The 20,051-nt window shown below is 41.8% G+C and overlaps 2 protein-coding genes across 4 annotated transcripts in view; one reads left to right on the top strand and one right to left on the bottom strand.

Annotated features, from left to right (window-relative positions):
* The window catches only part of LOC127581626 (keratinocyte-associated protein 3-like), a 35,228-nt gene extending 33,656 nt beyond the window's left edge, over positions 1-1,572 (bottom strand). Inside the window, exon 1 of one of the 2 annotated variants that reach the window (XM_052036157.1) lies at positions 1,309-1,572. In XM_052036157.1, the coding sequence (XP_051892117.1) occupies positions 1,309-1,321 (13 nt within the window). In that variant the 5' untranslated portion in view covers positions 1,322-1,572. The remainder of the gene's footprint in view (positions 1-1,308) is intronic. The other variant, XM_052036156.1, reaches the window with a different exon arrangement.
* Positions 1,573-4,514: 2,942 nt separating this feature from the next.
* Positions 4,515-20,051, top strand: part of LOC127581625 (calcipressin-2-like) — a 90,290-nt gene continuing 74,753 nt past the window's right edge. Inside the window, exons 1-2 of one of the 2 annotated variants that reach the window (XM_052036152.1) lie at positions 4,515-4,565; positions 5,696-5,906. In XM_052036152.1, coding sequence (XP_051892112.1) covers positions 5,715-5,906 — 192 coding nt within the window. In that variant the 5' untranslated portion in view covers positions 4,515-4,565; positions 5,696-5,714. The other variant, XM_052036154.1, reaches the window with a different exon arrangement.

Below are 20,051 nucleotides of genomic sequence, written 5' to 3'. Positions count from 1 at the left end.
TGTGGGCATGCTATGTTGGCACCGGAAGCATGGTGACATTTGCGGGCTGCCCCCAGAACACTCCACCCAAAAGATGCACTTCACTGTGTTTCGATGTACATGTGACTAATAAAGATATCTTAATTCACGATGTAATAAAAGTCATTACTAGTTCTGGATAGTAAGTTCACTTTTTAAGGGTTTGTAAGGAAAATCTCCAGCTATTTACTATTATGCATTACTGACAACTACAAAGATTAAGCACTTGAAGGAGAGCTAATTTCATGACCCTGCTTTGTGCTCAGCCTCTTTTCCTGAAATAGTAATCATTTTAAAGTACAAATCAATATGCGATTCTGTGCACAAATTGATTTTTGTTCTCCAATAACTTTTAACACAAACATACAACACCAAGACTGAAGTTGCTATTTGCATTGGAACTGCTTTAGTTAATGGTTGCAAAAGGTACTTTAAAATAAAAATGCAAATATGAAAAAACACCTGTGGAACATGCTTCCAAAACAAAAGCATGTGTATTTATGGCTTGGACACAATGGTGGACACTTGCAAATCTTGCAATATATGGAACGATTTTTAGAAATCACCTTCAACATTTCACTCTTTTCCATTGCTAAACAACCTTGCCATGTATGGATCCCATTTATAAAGAACATTATCATTCCGTCTACTCTCTCTCCGGATTAAACATGGCTGCTGGATGATACACCAGGGCTAAATTGACTTCCATCTTTTTCTTAAAAGGGATTGCCATGTGCATTTAAAGGCAACGTTCTCAATAGACAAGATCAAAGATCAGATCATCATTTTATTTGTAAAATATATATAATTATTTTGCATCTAAATCTAAACAGCTATTAAAACAAAGCCCAACTGTCCTTGTCACGAATGTATCGAGAACGTCTGCCAGCATTTACCAAATGGCCTTAGCTATATGCTCCTAGCTATAATTTGAAACTATTTCGTCTTTATACTGTGATGATATCAACGCTCATGTCTGCAGTGGTTTTTTTTTGTTCAGTATGAATCACATTGCACTGTGTTCCAGTTGGAGGTTGGCAGTAAATTTAATCGAGCATGTAAATAGTGAAGGAGGTGTGAGCACAAAACCCCTGAAACCAAGTTGAGAGCCTCCCCTACACTGCAGTGGGCGCAAACTGCGCGCTGCGTTGAATTTAACTCGAAGCGAACAATTTCTTTGTTGAACCCCGCACTTATCCTACTGGTTTGGAAAACTTTCTGACACTTGCTCACTCTTTTAAAAAAAACTTCTTGACTTCACAATTACAAATGCACAAAAGGTGACTTTACCTCTTCTGCACATCTTAACTCACAAGATATGGTGTTTCGTGTCCATCGATCCCTTCAATGAGCAATAACAACTCCATGCAGTTTAGAAGCCACACTGAAGTCGAGCGAGTGCGGCCAAGCCACTCCCACACTGCATTAACCTCTTCCGTGTTGGCTGTAAAGAAGAACTGCCAAATTAAGAATGGTTGGGATCATGTTTAATCAGTACACAGAGTATTATGACTGATCAGCCCCGTTATCTCCTCTCCTGAAGGCCAGGCTCAGCGAGAATTATCCCAATGGCGCTGTGGTGCTTCATACAAGTATCTCTTCATTCTTGTTAGTAGTTAGTAGCAATCAAAATACTTACTGAACCTACCTGCGCCCCCTCCCGCCTTCAATTTTAAATTTCATTTCATTAATAACAAGCCGAGAAAGTTAAATTAATCCTTACAGAAAAAGGAAAACTCAATACTTTAAAAATGAGTGGGTTCATAAGAATACTTCGTGATAACGTAGGTGTCAAATGCGGTCTAAGTATAAAGTAAGGTAGCCAGAAACTAAACTTCTTTAGAGTTGGTTGAAACATTTACTGAGGGTTAAGTTGTTTCTTAGTTCAGCAGCAAATAAGGGAACAGCAAAGAATGATTGCATCAGGTAGAGGAAATATTCAGCGGCCATGCAAGCAAGATGTGAGACGTAGCTTGAAGTGGTTACGTTTAATCAGTGGCCTTTTCCTTTATCTTCTGAGGTGGGCACCTAGAATTTAAAGAAAGGTTAAAGAATATCTGCATTCTGAAAACTGGAAGGTCAATAATTTCTCCATCCCATTACAATGTTAGAAACATATTCTTTATTAATATTCAAGCTAAACAAAGCCACGTTATCCATTTTGATAGCATAAAAGCTGTCATAAAGGTAATTCCCACTGCTAATTGCAGTAAGGCAAAGAAGATATAAAAAATTAAGTTAAACTATATATTCTTGTTTGAAAATTTATAAGTTGAACCTCACAAGTATATGGATTATTTAAAATTAATTTTTCCTGAATGAATGTAATTCTTTGTAGTAAAAGTTTTAAGATGTTCCAATAGAAATACAAATTATTAAAATATTCTTCATGCTCTTCGAATGACCCAAAGTCTTTTACAGCCAGTTAATTACTTTGGAAGTGCAAACTCTTGTTTTGTAGGCAAACACCGTTGCCAAGGTTCAAAAAACAGCAAGGAGATGAATGTCCAAATAACTTGTTATATTATTACTGGTTGAGTGATAGATATAGGACAGGAGACAAGGCAACTCCCCAATCCAATTTTCTTCAACTGGTATAACAAGTATAGCCTGCCACTGAGAATGGACATTATGTGTTCAAGTCTTACTTCAACATTTTCTACACACAGTCGTGGTTTACACGTCAGTGTGGTAGATTGGGAACGTCTATTCGCAGAGATGTAAAAGATCTGGTAGAGTAAGGAAGTTTTCCTGATGTCCTGTCCTACATTTATCATTCAACTATCATATTAAAACCTGGTTTGCTGCTGCATTTCCTACATCAGTGACAACATTTAAAACAAACCTTGTGATGTTCTGAAGTTGTGGAAGGTCCCAGGTATATACAAGCCTTGATTTTAAGGAGTCTTTCAAATTTAACGTTTAATCTGACACGTGTTTTACTGACTGCGGGTATGCTGCTGACAAGGTCAGGATTTATCGCTCATCTCGATTTGCCTTTGAGGTGATGGTTGTGAGCCACTTTCTTCAACCACTGCAGTTTTTATTCGAAGACACTCCCATTTGCCGCTAGGTAGAGGGTCCAGGATTTTGACACCGTAACAATGAAGGAACAGCAACATGTTTCCAAGACAAGATGATTTGTGATTTGGATGGAAAGTTGGAGGTGGCAGTGTGCCTACATGCCAGTCCCTCTCATCTACTTGGGAGATGGAGGTTGTGAGTTTTGAGGTATGGTTAATGTAGCATGGTTAAATGCATTTTGTAGATAATACACACTGCAGCCCTGATGCACCAGTAGTGGAGTTATAAACTAAGGGTGCCACAGTGGTGAAGCAGGTTTTGTTGCTCCCACACCGCTCCCGCTCCAACGTCATGATTTCAATCCCCCACTGTCTGCATGGAATTGTTGATTAAGCAGGCTCATTCATGTCAAGCTCCTTGAGTGCTGTTCAACGATCCTCCTGCTGCCAAGTAGAGAGCATTTTGTAGGGGTGGTGGAACATCTGTGAAAATCAAAAAGTTTGCCTTCATTTGTAGAACACCTAGCCCTTTGTGGCTGTATTTGCAGCCATATTATTTTTGTTGTTTATCAATGTACCTCCACACACTCCGCTTGCCCTAGTGGAAGATTAATCCATTTTTAACCCCAAAATTTCAGCACCTGTTCAGTACAAAGTCATTCAGTACAAAGCACTGACCACCAGACTAAAGCGCATTCCACCAGACTCAAGGACAGCTTCTATCCAGACTCTTAAACGGACCTCTCATACACTGAAGATGAATTCTCAATCTCCTAATCTACCTCGTCATGGTCCTTGCACGTTATTTGTTCATTTTCTCTGTAGCTACTACACTATATTCTGCATTCTGTTAGCTTTTACTACCTCAATGTACTTACGTATGGCATGATCTGCCTAGATGGCATGCAAAATATTTTCACTGTATCTCAGTACGTGATAGTAATAATAAACCAACCATTAATAAAAAAGCAATCACCCATAAGTTAATTTTGTTTTTCTCCACAGTTACTGCCTGACCTGCTGTGTATTTCCAGCGTTTCATGTTTTTTATTTCAGATTTCTAGCACCTGCAGCATTTCATTTGTCAATAAGATGCACGAATCCTCAAATTCTTCACACCACTGAACTCCACCATTGCCCCAAGGCAGTACCTGCTAGCGTACGTGATGCAGAGTATTGGTGATAATAAATGTTACACGTTAAGTAAAAGTTCACGCAGTACGTTTATTTCCAATATTGGAGGGAAAGAGGCTGAGAATAAAGAGGAGTTTAGCGGAACGTTGACGAAAGGAAGCAAAGCAACTAAAAGGGAGACAGACCCCACGTCTGCAGCCAGCGCTCCCTCTCCTCCTCACAGGCTGCTTGAAGTTCCGCCCCGCAGCGCTGATTCGTCGTCCATGACGTAACCTACAAGTTTGTCCCTCCTCTTCTGCTCTTTGGTTGGAGGACTGTGACATCAATCAGCCTACGTCGCTCAAGTCGACTTCTTCGTTAACAACTCGAGCTGCGAAGAGGACATTGAGGGTAGGTTCAGTGGAGCAGCTGCAGGTTTGTCTAGGGATTAATTGCAAACATTGTGCTTCTGCTCAGTGTTTAATTTAATGGCAAAGTAGCACCAGGAGCAGGCAGTTGGATTTAGTTAATCTTGCATCTATTTGTTATTTTCCAATTAACCATTTTAATTCATGTCTGGCTTCAACCACAAATTGCAATCATGCACTTAGAAGTAGCACGAATATTTAAACTTAAAACATTTTATTTGACCATCAATTTTACCTGTTTTAGGAATTGTAGCTGCTGTTAACATGCAGAAATTAGTGCAATGTTGAATTGTCTTCCAAGGGACACGGCTGTCTTGCAAACTCCATCCCAATCCAAGAGCTGCATAACAGCTTCGGCATTAACTGAATGAGGCAGCTAACATTTCCTATTGCCATGCAAAGGAGTCAACAGCATAGCTGTTAACCTTTCGGAGGCTGCACTAAGTATCTTGTATTTTTGGATAATTTAAGTGGATTTGAATTAGTTTAAAGATTTTATGGATTTTATAATTCTGTAAGTTTGGGTGGGGGCAAGCTTCCTGGAGATGTATATGATTTACAAAGTGCATTTCACCATGCAGTGCTACAACTGTCCATTACTGATTTCGTTATGTTTCACGCGAAGACCAGATGCTTTCACTGAGGGCGAATGAGTTTGCAGTAGCTGTAATGCGCCTTAATCTTGGAAAATGTCTCGTTCAGTTAATGCCGAAACTGTTATCCAGTTGCAAATGGAGGAAGTTATTCTTGTGTTTACAAACAATATTGAGCAAAGCTGTTTTAAAATGAGCTTTATGAATTTTTGAACGTGCGGAAACAGCATTTGGACCTACATTGGCGTTTTGGCCGCCTTTCCCTGCCATTTCTACATCGGATGTTAATTACACGTTGTTGTCGTGAACATGACCTGTGTTTTGAGTGAATTCTAATTTTGTGGTTTCGAGCAGAATGGTTTGTTTCTAATAACAAAAACATTTGCGTAACTGCATTGTCTAGAACAGTTTCACTTTTAAACAGGAAATAGTTTATTTTAACCTAATTTATCTCAATCCTTGTCTTTCTTTGAGGTTACAGTTATATTTGGTGCCTATTTAATTTTGATTTTATTTAAAGCCCATGAACAAGTGACCCAATGCTAGGAGATGGTGCTCAAAAATGGCCTGACACTGCAAACTGCTCCAGATTATGTGACGGTGATCAAGAGGGTCTGATCTTTGAGAATTATGACGATCTGGACTCCAGGATTATGGATTTGAGTGGCCTTCCTACCTCTCTCTTTGCTTGTTCTGTGCATGAAGCAGTCTATGAAGATGAAGAACACAGGGTAAGTCTGTCACTTAGAAGCAGTGGATTACTTATTAACATTACTCATTCTTACTGACCATGCTGGGAAAATCATTACCAAAGGAGAAACCAAGGTTGGTATCCGGTAGTGGTCAGGGATTGGGGGTGCGGTGGAAACATTCTGCTTCTCGTGATAGCTGATACCTCCAAATCATGTAAAGATGATCTTTCAGTGGGATGAGGCAGCATAACAATTTACAAATTGCTCACACCTTGCTGTAGTTGTAATCTTCTTTGATTTGATTTCTGCATCTTAGTTTACCTGGACAGCTTGTAAATCTGAACTTTGCTACTTTGCTTCACAGATCAAGGTGCTCAGTATCGAAGCCACATTGTACTTGTGGTCCATTGGAGAGTGTGAATGCTTGCAACACCAACATGTGCTTAGAAGCATTCATGAAGGCTGATGTTAATAAGTAAAACATTGCCCAATCAGAGCTCCATGCTCCAGCTATTCCCTTCTGTTAAGCCTGCACAGCTCATTGTGCCCAGCAGGAAGGAAGAACCCTTGGCCTTCCTTGCACCACTTAACTAATGGGATCACTAAGCACTTACAGGTTGTTGCCACAGTTCTACAAGTGTTTATTGTTTTTAAAGTTCTTCAAAGGTTGCTAAATTCTGCAGGGAGAGGAGTCCCTCAGAGCTGTGAGGTTGGAATCGACAGAAGTGCTGGAGGAGTTTGCAGGCCTTCTCCTGGCACTGAGTTCCATTGACTGGATGCACAGTACTCTACAGCCAATGCTTGTCAACTCAAAAGTTGTACTTTGACCAGGAGAGATCCCATTGTCTCGTTGACCAGCTGATCAATGCCTAGTATGCTAGCACCTATAAAAGTTTGCTACGTAAAATATGATGGTATGCATCAGAGATTTCTTTAAAAGAAACGTTCTGCTGCCCTGACCAGCACAAAGGAGCATGAAGTATTCCGAGTCGGTCTCCAGTTTCAAAGTGGGCCGAAGGGCCTGTAGTGTGCTGTAGTGTTCTATGGTCTGCTCACTGCTGCATGACCTCACCATTTCGAGGACTCTGCCCTTGCCACCAGCTGAAGAAGAAGAGAAGTAAGTTAGAGGCTTTTCATGACCAGCTTGGCAGGTTACACTGTGAATTAACCACAAATGTCCATTCATTAACAGTCCCACATATCTTCCTTCAGTTGCCAACAATCATAAACACAATACTCTGCCTAAAGCCAACGTAAAATTTACACATCTGAGCATGCCAAATGACATCAACAGCAATCAATCACCTTGTGCATTCACATAGTACCAGTCTTTGTGCCTCTGCCTGTCTTGGTGTTCCCCAGTAACTGCAGCATCGATAACAGAAGGCTGCTCACTGCAGATGACCCTTGTTGGATGACCTCTGTCAGGTTCTGGAAAGCATAGCTTCAAATTGTACTTTCTGAGCATGAGAGCTGCTAGTCTGGCCTCATCACTGCTGGAGTACTGGCAGAGTGATGGGGTCACTCTGACAGAGGGCAGTGGTCTGTGCTTTACTGAGGCTCCATCATTCCCCCAGGTAGAACCTTAACAATCATATTAATCTGTTTGAGGGCAGATTGCTACAAACCCCTTGGAATACTTCTATCCAAAGCCAAGATTTAAAGCTGGCCTGGTAGTGGAGTTCACTTCCATTGCAGCATCGAGTTGTTGGTAGCTCCTGCTTGTGTTGCAGCGGAGGCCGAGACATTGTCTGATAACTGATGGTTAGATTTCTGAACTCCAAGTGTTGGAGAGGATGACTCCATGCTTTGCTCAAAGCCCTGTGCAAGACTGGGGCTTTAACATCAGTTCCGCCAATGCATTATTGTGCATACTGATCAACTTCCTTCTTTGGGCTATTCCCCTGAGGTGTTCATCCATGTTTTTTTTTGCAGCATTAGCTTATTGGTGACATTGTTGAAAGTTTGTACTTTCCTATACCCCTGCCTGGCTTCGTGCTGCCGATGCCCAGTGCTGTTGCTTTCCTGACCCAGGGCCACTGAATCCATTTTTAACTCACTTTTTGACAACTGGGTATCATTAACAAGGCCAGCATTTATTGCCCATCCCTCATGGCCCTTGAGCAGTTTGTGGTGAGCTGCTGACTTGAATCACTGCATTCCTGGTGAGATTACTCCCAATAATGCCATTGAGGGAATTCCTGGATTTAGATCCAGTGATGGTGAAGGAAAGGTGATATAATTCCTAATTGGGACAGTTTGTGATTGAAGGGGCCTTAAGGTGGTGGTGTTTCCATGTACTTTCTCTCCTTGTCTTTCTTGATGGTGGATGTTGTGGGTTTTTGGAGACACCATCTGAGTAGCCTGGGCAAGTAGCTGCTGTGCATTCACTGTAATGTAGATAGGTGAAGAAGGTATATGGTATGTTTGCCTTCATTGACTGAGGCATTGAGTGTAGGAGTTAGGGCGTCATGTTACAGTTGTACAAATCATTGGTTAAGCTGCACTTGGGAGAATTGTGTGCAGTTCTGGTTGTCATGCTGTGGGAAGGATGTGATTAAGCTAGAGAGGGTGCAGAAAAGATTTGCAGGAATGTTGCCAGGACTGGTGTTAAAAGGAGAGATTGGAAGGGCTAGGACTGTTCAGTGAAGGAGACTGAGAGGTGACGTTAGAGGTTTATAAAATTATGAGGGGCATAGAGAGGGTAGATGGTCTGTTATCTGGGGTAGGAAAAAGAAAGAAACTGCAGAGAGTTGCAGACCCAGCTCAGCAAGTCATGGAAATCAGCCTCCCCTCCATGGACTCTGTCTACACATTTTGCTGCTTTGGTAAAGCAGCCAGCGTAATCAAAGACCCCACCCACCCGGAGATTCTCTCTTCTCCCCTCTCCCATTGGGCAGAAGATACAAAAGCCTGAAAGCACGTACCACCAGGCTCAAGGACAGCTTTTATTCCACTGTTATAAGACTATTGAATGGTTCCCTGGTACGATAAGATGGACTCTTGACCTTACAATCTCCCTTGTTATAACCTTGCACCTTATTGTATACCTGCACTGCACTTTCTCTGTAACTGTAACACTTCTGCATTCTGTTATTGTTTTACTTTGTACTACGTCAATGTGCTGTGTAATGAAGTGATCTGTAAGAATGCTATGCAAGACAAGTTTTTCACTATGCCTCGGTAAATGTGACAATAATAAACCAATTTAGGGGAGTCTAAAGTTTAAGATGAGAGGGGGGAATATTTGTAGGGGACCTGAGGAGCAAGCTTTTCACATGGAGGGTGGTGGAGATATTGAACAAGCTGCCAGAGGAAACTGGTAGAGGCAAGTGCAATTACAACATTTAAGACATTTTGACAAGTACATGGATAAGAAGGTTTGGAGGGATATGGGCCAAACACAGGCAGATGGGATTAGTGTAGATAGGTATCTTGGTTATCATAGATATGTTGGACCAAAGGGCCTGTTTCCATGCTGTATAACTCCATGAATCTTATGAATTGTGTGGATAATGCATGCTGCAGCCACTGTGTGCTAGGGGTAGGTGGTTGATAGGTGTCAATCAATAGGTTGCTTTGTCCTGAATGATCTTGCTGCTTAAGGATTGTTGGTACTGCACTCACCCAAACAAGTGGAGAGTATTCCATAATGTTCTTATTTTTTGTCTCGAGTGAATCATTCAGTGCAGGATACCCAGCCTCTGATCCTCTTGTAGCCGTGGTATTTATGTCATTTGCCCCATATTATTGATGGGGAGCTCTGGCAATGGTAATGCCTTTGAATGCCAGAGGTAGATAATTAGCCCCTCTCGTTGGAGATGGTCATTTGCTGGCACTTCTGTGGTATGATTGCTACTTGCCACTGATCAGCCCATGCCTGGACAGGTTACCTAGGTCTTATGCAAGCTGGCTCAGACTGCTTCTACTGTTGAGAAATTGCAAGTGGAATTAAAATATTGTGCAATTGCCTATAAATATTCCCATTCTGACCTTGTATTGGAAGTAAGGCTAGTAAGTCCTCCTTGCTACATTGGCTATAGGCCAGTTATGTCCAGTGTCTCATTGTGTGCGGATCTTTCCGCTAAGCTAAGTTCTAAATTATGCATTGTGCTGGTATCTGAACTGGTGGCTGGGAGTATTGAATTAAGTGAACTCCCTCTCTGTTCCTCCATCTTTATCCCTTTATCTGGATTAGCCATTTGGAAAATGAATATCGCAGCTCACCTTTTATTGTAAATCTTCATGGATATTTATCTTGTTTGTTGTTTTTTGGAATGGACCTCACTGGATTATGAAGAGTACGTGTTGGAAGTAGTGTTTGTTATCTTGCCACTTCATCCCGTTGGGCTACAGACCTCAACACTTGGTGCTTTGGAACACCTCCAAGAAGTAATGATACAGCATTTCTCCTATTCATAAAGCATGTCCCAGAAGACTGCAATTTTCATGTTTTATTGTTCCAGTGAGTTAGTTAATTACTTACTTTGAATTGTGGTCCCTCGATACTTATTGTAATTTCTGTTCCAATTACCTCCCTGTTTTCAGACCCTGTCACAATCCTTGAAGTCTCTGCATTATACATAGACCACAATTAATACGATAAAACTTAAATAATCTGCTATCTGGAGATCCCAATGGTTTGGCACCTGGCTCAGCAGGTGATGTTTTTTGAGCTCCTTTCTGACTCACTGTGGTTCTGGTTCCTACACTCCCTCATCACTGTATCAAGATCCTGGCACTCCCCAGTCTCACCTTCTCTTGGGTAATTGGGAGTGGCCATAAATGCTGGCCTTGTCAGCAATGCCCACGTCACTCAAGTAATTAAACAAAAATGCATAGAATAAAATAAAGGCCTATCCAAGGGGGAGGGCAGGATCAGGAAGTAAGAAAGTTGAGCTACAGTTGTACAAAGCCTTTGGAAGATCATGATAATCACTAATCCTCCGTGAAGGTGTGCTGACCTTGGAGGTATATTCTGAATTTTCTTATTTCAAAAATAAACTTTTATTCAGAAAAATATCTACAAGAAATACAAAAAAACAGTGCATGGCTTTCTCTACCTTGTTAGTATTGGTCAGTCTATACAGTCAATGTGTAATGAAGTGTTTGCACATTCTTTGCACAAAGCACCATTGGCACTCGTGTAGCCTCTTTGGATGATACAAACTTCAAGTGTTTGAGAGGCTTGTACACAGGACCCAGCCCCATGAATATCTAGTGGCAGCAGGACCTGAGAAGATACTGTTTTTTTTAATTTGTTCATATCTGTGAACATAGCTGGCAGGAACAGCATTTATTATCTATCCTTTGAATTGTGGCCAGACAGGATAGGGATACAAGATTTGCCTCCTTGAAAGATATTGATGAACCAGATGGGATTAAAGAGCTTAATTACAAGGGCAAATTATGTCCTGAGTTAGATTATTGATAGATGCTCCAATCAAGGTCTTTTAGACTAAAGAATATTCATGAGGATATTTTCTCTGGTGAGGAGATTAAGAATAAGTGGGGCATAATTTTAAAATCAGAATCAGGTCAGTTAGGGATAAAATCAGAAAGCATTTTACACACAAGATGATGATGAGTCAGAAGGCTTTCACCCCAAATGGTCCTGGAAACTAAATCCGTTGGTATTCTCTGGACCGTGACTGTTGTGTTCTCATTTTGTAGGGTGCCAAATGTTACAGTGCAAGAGCAGGTAAATGGACCTGAAGCATTGATTAGCCATTATCAGACTGAAAAACAGACAGAACAGGCTTGAGGACCTGTGTAACCTACTCCATCTCCCATGAGCCCTTGTTGCAACATTTAATCTTTGACTTCCCAAACTTGTTTTCCAAGGCTTTGGTTTTGTCATGCGCCATACATAACCTGTGGTGTTCTTGGCTGGAGCCCAGTGACTTCCAGTGGTAGAAAATATTTGAGAATTAAAATAGTGCTTGGACTTGACAGTAAAGAGTACTGACGTAATGAGTCTGCATTTTTATCACTGTGCCCCCCAAAAGGATAACGATGATCAATAATCTTGCAGTGCTTAAGTTTGCCAGTAGAGGCCAGTATAACACTTCGTTTCAGTCCAGCATCTGCAGTCTGTTGTATCTCCTAACACTTCAGTTGAATGAGAGGTCTGAACCTGGTTGTGTCAGTGATTGGAGCAATATCATCTAAAGAATATTAAAACTTGGGGCAAGGCTGAAAACTTGTACAATAAACCCAAAATTCATCCCTGGTCAGTGTCACTAAGCACACTATATAGTAGCAGAGATTCTACTCTGCCGAAATCAACAGAACTGAATTTCAGAAGTGGAGTGGTTCATTCAGACTTCATCTTACAGTGCAGGAATAAATTTCAAGGCAAACATTTTTTTAAAAAAGGAAAAAAGTGACCTTTTAATAATGCATGATATCAGCAAAAACAGATCAACAGCATTGATTTATCTGTTTTTTAAAAATCTGCAACTCGATTAGGCACATTACGGGCCCGCAGACCTACAGTTTCAGGGGTCACATGATGACTCTGCTGCTCCCATTTAAACCCAAAAATCCATATTTTTTTTCTCCACTTTTGTTCCACTACCACCCTCCTCTTCCATGCACACCATCCCTTAAATCCATCCTGCCACAAGCCTTTCCTCTTTCTGTGTGTCTTAATGCTTATTTAATGAAAATTATTGACCTGAAACATTCTTGGTTTTTCTCTCCATGGATACTATCTCCCAAGCTGAGGACATTTAATACTTTAATTTTCTGCTGATTACAGTACAGTAAAAGTCCCAGTGATCTGCTATCTGAAGATTCAGAAATCCTGATGGTACATCATATGGTTCATCAAGTGATGTTTGCCATGTCCCCGTTGCACATGCCAGAGTCCTGGTTCCTACACTCCCTTTAACTTTACCTGGTTCACTGTGAAATTCATTTATAATATTGTGTAACATCTAAAACAGTGAATTAAAGGTGTGCTCGGGCATTAAGAGAAATAACATCCAATTGTCCTGAGAATCTGCCAGTCTGGCACCACCAAATTCCCAAGTGTGCCAAATTATTGGAGTTTTACGGTATTTTCATTTTGACTATCCAGCACCTAGGAAGTAGTCAGAAAATGCTGAAAGTGCATTGGCCCACAGATCAATTCACAAATCCGATGGTAGCTCTGGCAGTTCTGTAGGTGGTCCTGCTGCTTGTCTCCAGGATTTCTCTTTGACATTGTGTTTTTGTCTCGGTATTAGACAATGCGACGAAGGACCAAGGGGACCCAGACGACTTACGGTGCAACTTAAATCCTTATAAGATTGCTTTGTTCTGAGTTAGTCTGTCCATAGACAACATGACTTTGTTCATTGGAACTAACTATGTATTTTCTAAAGTCTTCAACAGTCCTGTGTTGTGTGGCATATTCCAGATTTATTTAGTTGGTACACCTTGTTGTTATTCTCAAATAAAATACCAACTATCCCAACTTATTTCAATTGGCACCACTTCTTCCACACTTGTATTGAATCAGAATGCACTGTGGCAACAGCATTTATCCCCAATGGCAGTGCCATGGAGCTCTGTCCAATATGTCATGCAGGTATCTCAATAGGATATGTCAAAAATAGGACAGCACAGTGGTGCAGCTCATAGAGCTGCTGCCTCACAGTGCCAGAGACCCAGTTCAATCCTGACCTTGGGTAGTGACTGTTCTCCCTGAGTCCACTCAAGTTTCCTCCCACATCCTAAAGATCTACAGATCGGTAGATAAATTGGCCATTGTAAATTGCCCCTAGGGTGCAGGTGGGTGGTTGCTTATGTGGGGAGAATAAAAAATGGTGATTTATGTAGGATGAGTGCAGTTGGTTGGATGATGGTTGGCAGGAACTTGATGGGTCACAGCTCCTGTTTCCTTACTGTATGACTCTATGAAAAATCTGTTTGAAATTGGGGATGCAAATTAATCTTGGGAGATTAGCAGTGAATGGTCAAGTCAAGCCCTGGAATAATTGACAACCATGTAGTGTGCACTATTCACCTGGAAATAGACTAAGTTCACTGTGGCTAGCTTTATAGTGTTTGCAGTAATTGCAGCAACACCCGTAGATGTTGGAAATTTAAAATAAAATCTGAAGATTCTGGAAGCACACTGCATTTCAGGCAGCGTCAGTGGGGAGAGAACTAGAGTCACCCTTTTCAGCCAAGGATACTTCAACAGGACCGGAAAAGAGAGGGGGTGAGTGTGTTTTAAATTGCAGAGAGGGGAAAATGGTGAGGGAATGTCTGTGATAGGGTAATGATTTTTTTTAAAAAAGCAGCAGTTTGAGACAAGTGTGAAATAAATTGAAACAGAAAGATACCACCATGTAGAAGAAGAGAGAGGGTAAAACAGGTTACTTGAAATAGTTAAAACAAATACAGTAAAAATCAGATAATAGACTGAGGTTCTGATGGTTTGGTATTTGGCTCACCAGCTGATGTTTACTGCACTCCCTTCTCACTCACTGGTTCCCAGACTCTTTACACCTAATGGGTTCACTGGAAAATTTATTACAGTACATTGCAACATCTAAAGAAAGTGAATTAAAAGCGTATTGGAGTATTAAAAGGAATAATATCAAGTAGTCAGAAAAATCTGCCAGTTCTGAAGCACCAAAGTTCTGAGTGTAGACACAAGAGACTTGGACTTCTGAGGTAACGCACACAAGCCAGAGAAACTGAGCAGGTCAGGCAGCATCTATGGAGGGAAATGGACCATCCACATTTTTGTGTGCTGCTCCAAAGTTCTGAGTGTGCTGCATTATTGGAGTTTTCTCTAAAGTCAAAGTCAAGTTTATTGTCAGATGCACAAGTACACGTATGCACAGGTGCAATGAAAAACTTACTTTCACAGGCACATAGCATCAGAGAAGCAGCATTCACAAGAAAAACATAAACATAAATTGTATACAATTTTTCTAAGGAAAAAACAATTAGAACAAAAAAGTCCATTTTAGTGCAAAGTGATCAGAATGGTCATAGTATTGCTAAACTGTAGTGATTAGGGTTTTGCTGGTTGGCTCAAGAACCAAATGGTTGAAGGGAAGTAGCTGTTCTTGAACCTGGTGTTGTGGGACTTCAGGCTTCTGTATCTCCTGCCTGGTGGTAGCTGCGAGAAGATGGAATGGCCTGGATGGTTGGGGATCTTTGATAATGGATGCTGCTGCCTTGAGGCAGTGCCTCTAGACACTGCCAACGGTGGGGAGGGATGTGCCCTTGATGTATTAGTCAAAGGAAACATGCTAGTGTATATGGAGCTGTGAGGGGGAGCAGTATGAGAAGCATCATTAAAGAACAAACACACTTCAGTGGATAAAATGTTATGGATGGACTACGTGAGTCTGTTCCACTGCAGTTAGATTAGTCGTTTAAAACCTTAACAGATTTTTCTACCTTCTTAGCTGGAAGTAGAGTCCTCGTTGGGGAAATAGAAGAAAGTAAATTACAGAGTAAAGGTGAATCATGATGTGAACACAAGGAGTGGAGGGCCATGAGGGCTGGTTGCAAAGATTGAGCTTGAATATAGAAGGTCAAGGGGTAGTCTAAGTGTTTGAGATGATCAAAAGTAGACAGGGAGGACCTCTTTCCTCTGGTGGGAGAATACTGAACAAGGGGCTACTGGCTTAAAGCTAGAGCTAGGTTTTAATGCGCAGTGAGAAATCCTAGTGAGGCCTGTGCGTGTCATAGGGTGTGGGCATACAGCAGTGATGGTGTTATCAATGGGTAAAGGGAAAACTGAACAAGGAGTTAAACTGGGGTAGAAAGAAGAAATACCTGATTAAGCATTAGAGCAAAAGGATAGATGAGGATGTGGCCCAAGAAACTTTTATCTTATGCTAATGTGTCTAGAAATTCAGTTTTGTATGGATGTTTTTTAAATGTCAAGAGATTGATTTGTAATACAATCACAAAGCACAAATGGCATTTCAGCACTTGATGTAAATTTTGTTCAGGCACTTCTGTGCATGTGGCATCCCTGTATATGGAACAAGGAAGACAAACATGCACAGGCAGCCTTGTTCCCTGTGGAATGCTCATTTGGAGGCTTCCCTGTACAATTGAGTCACATGGATGCAATTAACACTCAGCGTGGACAACATGCAGGGAAGCAGATCTTAAGAGCAGAAGTATGCTCTCCACTCATGCTATGCAAAGGGATCATTAATCATTTGCAGATTCTCAGCTTGGCATACTTCACTTGAAGGGCTAGAAGACTGCAGATAAAACGAGAGTGTGTCTAAGCACTAATCTTATTTTACCTGCCAAAAGTGGATGGCATATTAGGGGGATTGCTGGGCCTACAATGTGACCCAGAACAGGATGAGAGGACATTGCAGACAAGGAGTCTGAAGGAGAGGAGGTAGGATTCTGACTCTTGAGAGTTTTTCCAGGAGCTGTGCTCCTATCTCCAGCCTTCTGAGGAGCAATGTGTTCAGAGGGTAAGGCAGTGGTGTCATATCTCCTGTCTTCTGCAGATAGTGCTTCTGCCACATGCCTGTGCCTTGCCTGAGAAATGAAGGTCATCAACTCCCTGAACTTGACCTAAAGAGCATTCTGGGCAGCAGTGGATGCTTGATGCTAAATACCACAGATTGCAGCTCACTGCTCTGTATGGGATTCATAAATCCTCTCCTCTCTCAAGGGGAAATTCATCACATTGTTCTTCAGTAGAGTCTGCCTTGGGCAGGTGGATTTGCTTGGACTGGAGATTTCCTGCAGGTTCATGGAATCATAGACCGGAGTGCACCACAAAGCACATTACTTCCTGAATGCATAAGTGGTGTGTGGCCATCAGCAGAGAAAACTGCTGGTTCACACCAGGTGTCTGGGCGTTTGCCTGACTCCTTCATTTACAGACAATCCACTGCGCCTGTCATGCTTCAGCTGCCAAGTAGAATGGACAGATGGCTCCTGGGGACAAGAGCTTTCCCTTCTTGACACCTCACTCTAGTCTAGGCTCCTGGTTGTCAGGGAGAATATAATCACAGTTATAGATGTGAGATCATTAAAAGTCTCATGGAAATTAACTTTGGAGTTCTCAAATTACAATTCCATTTCTTGGGTGTTGCAGGACACCAACTGAATAGTTCATCAGAGAGGGTCTCCTGTTTTACCCCATTGCTGCATACTGTGTTATCTGGTCACTTTGGAGGCTCAGTCCATTGGCATGGGTTGAGAAAGGAGGAGAGCATTCACCATCCACAGGAAGGAGCATTTTGAAGATCTCCTCAGCTGAAATTCTGGCCTCATTGCAGATGTCCTTGAGTCAATTCCACAACACACCATCCTACAGAGTCTGACTGCTACCTCAGACTGAAAAGGTTGAGAAGACCATGTGCCAACTTTGAAAAGCGCAAGGCCTCTGCAGAAGATGTAATGCCTGCTGAAGTTCTAGACCTGATAGAATGGCCCTTCTGGTATGAAGTCACAACCTCATCTTCCCCAACTAGGAAGGGGAAGATATACCTAGGGACCTCAGAAATGTCAGAATGGGGACCTTTTTCAAGAAAGGATACTGATTTAATTGCTGAACTACAGAGGATTTCCTTCTTTGTATCATGGAAAAAATCATCGTGGGTCCTCCACAAATGCCTCAAACAGCTACTCTAAAACTCATTGTGGATCCCGTCCAGCAAAATGGACATGGCCTTTACATTTGATACCATAGAATAAAGCAGGGAGCCACATCAATCAATATATATGGCTGTTTTTTTTTCCCCTATAAGATCCCTCTCAAATTTGGATGCTAGCAGAATGTTGTATTTGTCTTTCAGTTTGCCATATGATGATGTGCAACCTGTGATTTTTACCAACCACTCCATCACAGACCCAACCTCAATGCAGGGTGACATCATGCAAGGCTGCATCATTGGTCCAGCCCTCTTCTCAGTCTGCACCTCATCCCCATCAAGCCTCCCACTGGATTGGAGTTAACCTGCAGGATAAATGGGAAACTGCTCACCCTCTGTCACTTCCACTGCAGATCCAAGGTCATCCTGACTTCAGTCATCAACATAGGCATATGTGTACATGTGGAGGCTGAGTTAGTTGTGGATTCATTCAGTGTAGCAGAATTGGGCTTGCACTAAACATTCATAAAACAAATGTCCTCTACAAACCTGGTCCCACTGCTCAATGCCATCCACTGGCAATAAAGGTCCTCAAGAAATCCAGGAGCACTTGGATCTTTTTCCATAACTCAGGAGCCACCAATTAGTGAAGAAAAATGTGGATAATAATTGATCACTGCCTCCAATGTGCCAGATATGGTTGTCTGAGGAAAATGGTGTTTTGAAGACCAAGACTTCAGAGCTGACACAATATTCTTAGAAAAGCTGTAATCCCTACTCTCCAGGGAAACAGCCAAGAGTCAGCAGAAAAAATAAGGTGGGGAAATGGATGTGGTGTATTTGGATTTTCAGAAAACCTTTGGTAAGGCAACACTCTAGAGGTTACAAAAAAGAATTAGTGCACTCAGGATTGGGAGGAGCATGGTATCATGGAACTGAAGACTGATTAAGGGATAGAAAACAAAGTTGGAATATACAGGCCACTTTCAGACTGTGACTAGTGGGGTGCCACAGGAATTGGTGCCAAGATTAGAATCCACATCAATGATTTAGATCGGGGGACTAGGTACACAGTATCCAAGCTTGGTGATGATACAAGGCTGGGTGGTGGTGTGAGATGTGAGGAGCAGGCAAAGGTGCTTCAAGGGGATATAGACTAATTGAATGGATGAGGACATGGCAGATTTGTGGAGAAATGAGGTCATCCACTTTGGTAGAATTAATAAAAGAGCAGAATACTTTCTAAATGGTGAGAGATTACAAAGTATTGGTGTTAGTGTTCAGAGATGCCCATGTGTCCTTGTACGTGAATCGCTAGAAATTAGCAATTTGGAAGGCTGATGCTATCTATGTTGGCCTTTACTCTTGTACTCAAATCCTCTTACAGTAAAGATATTTTACTGTAATTATCTGTGGAACTGGGTAGAATGCACTAGAATACTCTGCACAGGTCTGGTCTCCCCAGCTCAGGAACAATATACTTACAATAGAGGGGGTGCAATGAAGGTTCACTAGGTTGATCTGTAGGATGGGGGGGGGGGGGGGGTTGTTCAATGATGGGAGATTTAACCAGACTGGGCCTACATTCATGAATGTGGAATTATGAGAAGTGGTTTTACTGAAACATGCTGAATTCTTCTAGGGTTCGGGATAATGTTCCTCCTGCTAGAGGTGCCTGGATCAAGGGGTCACTATCTCAAAATAAGGGTGGGTCATTCAGGACCGAGAAGAGAACAGCTTCCTTCTCTCAGAGGATAGTGAACTTCAGGAGGCGCTGTTGCTGAGCAAGTACAAGACAGAGAATGGATTTTTTTTGATATTAAGGGAATTGAGGGATACGTAGTTAGTGCAGGGAAATGGTGCTGAGGTACAAGATCAGCTGTGGTATTGCCTCCTACTCTGTCTTATATTCTAACATGACTGCTTTACTAAAATAAACCGGATAATATATAACACTGGGACTGGTGCAATGACTTGAAAGCAATCAATTTTTTGATGTGCAACTGTGTGTCTTTGTATGGACACAGAAAATGAAAACTTTTTTTTTGAAGTAAAGCTCCTCTTTCATATCCCTTGCTATACTTGCCCGATTTTATAAGTTTCCTATGGAGCCTGGCAACATAAGTCCAATGGGGGCCTGGCAGATGTGTCGGGGTAAGTTGAGTAATGCTGGCCTGACTCGGTATTTATCCAGGGCATTTTGATTCACTGTTAGGCAGGTGATGGCTGGGTTAGATACTTGGCCAGGGAGCAAACAAGGAACTTGACCCAGGATGGGAGGGAGATTTTTTTGGGTGTCAATTTCAAGTTTGACTTTTATCAGTAGTAAGAGAATGAACAGTGAATGTTGCCTGGGCATCAACTTTGCCTCTGTGCCTAATCAGATTATGACATCCACCCAAGGCTTGGACAAGGGACCTGTCTAGAAATCTCCCTTTCTCGGGCGTGGACGTCCAACCTGATTTGCCATCATTGTTGAGGTGGCATATTCTGCAAACTCCTCTGGCAGGAGCACTCCTATCCCTGACACACAAGCGGAAGCATTTTTCTGTGCCTCTGTCAATCCTCTCCTTCAGCTGCCAGGTTTCCTGTGCTCTGA

The sequence above is a fragment of the Pristis pectinata genome, chromosome 22 (assembly GCF_009764475.1).
Source record: "Pristis pectinata isolate sPriPec2 chromosome 22, sPriPec2.1.pri, whole genome shotgun sequence".
NCBI lineage: Eukaryota > Metazoa > Chordata > Chondrichthyes > Rhinopristiformes > Pristidae > Pristis > Pristis pectinata.
The sequence above is the reverse complement of the archived record's forward strand: the minus strand, read 5'-3'. Positions and strand labels throughout refer to the sequence as shown.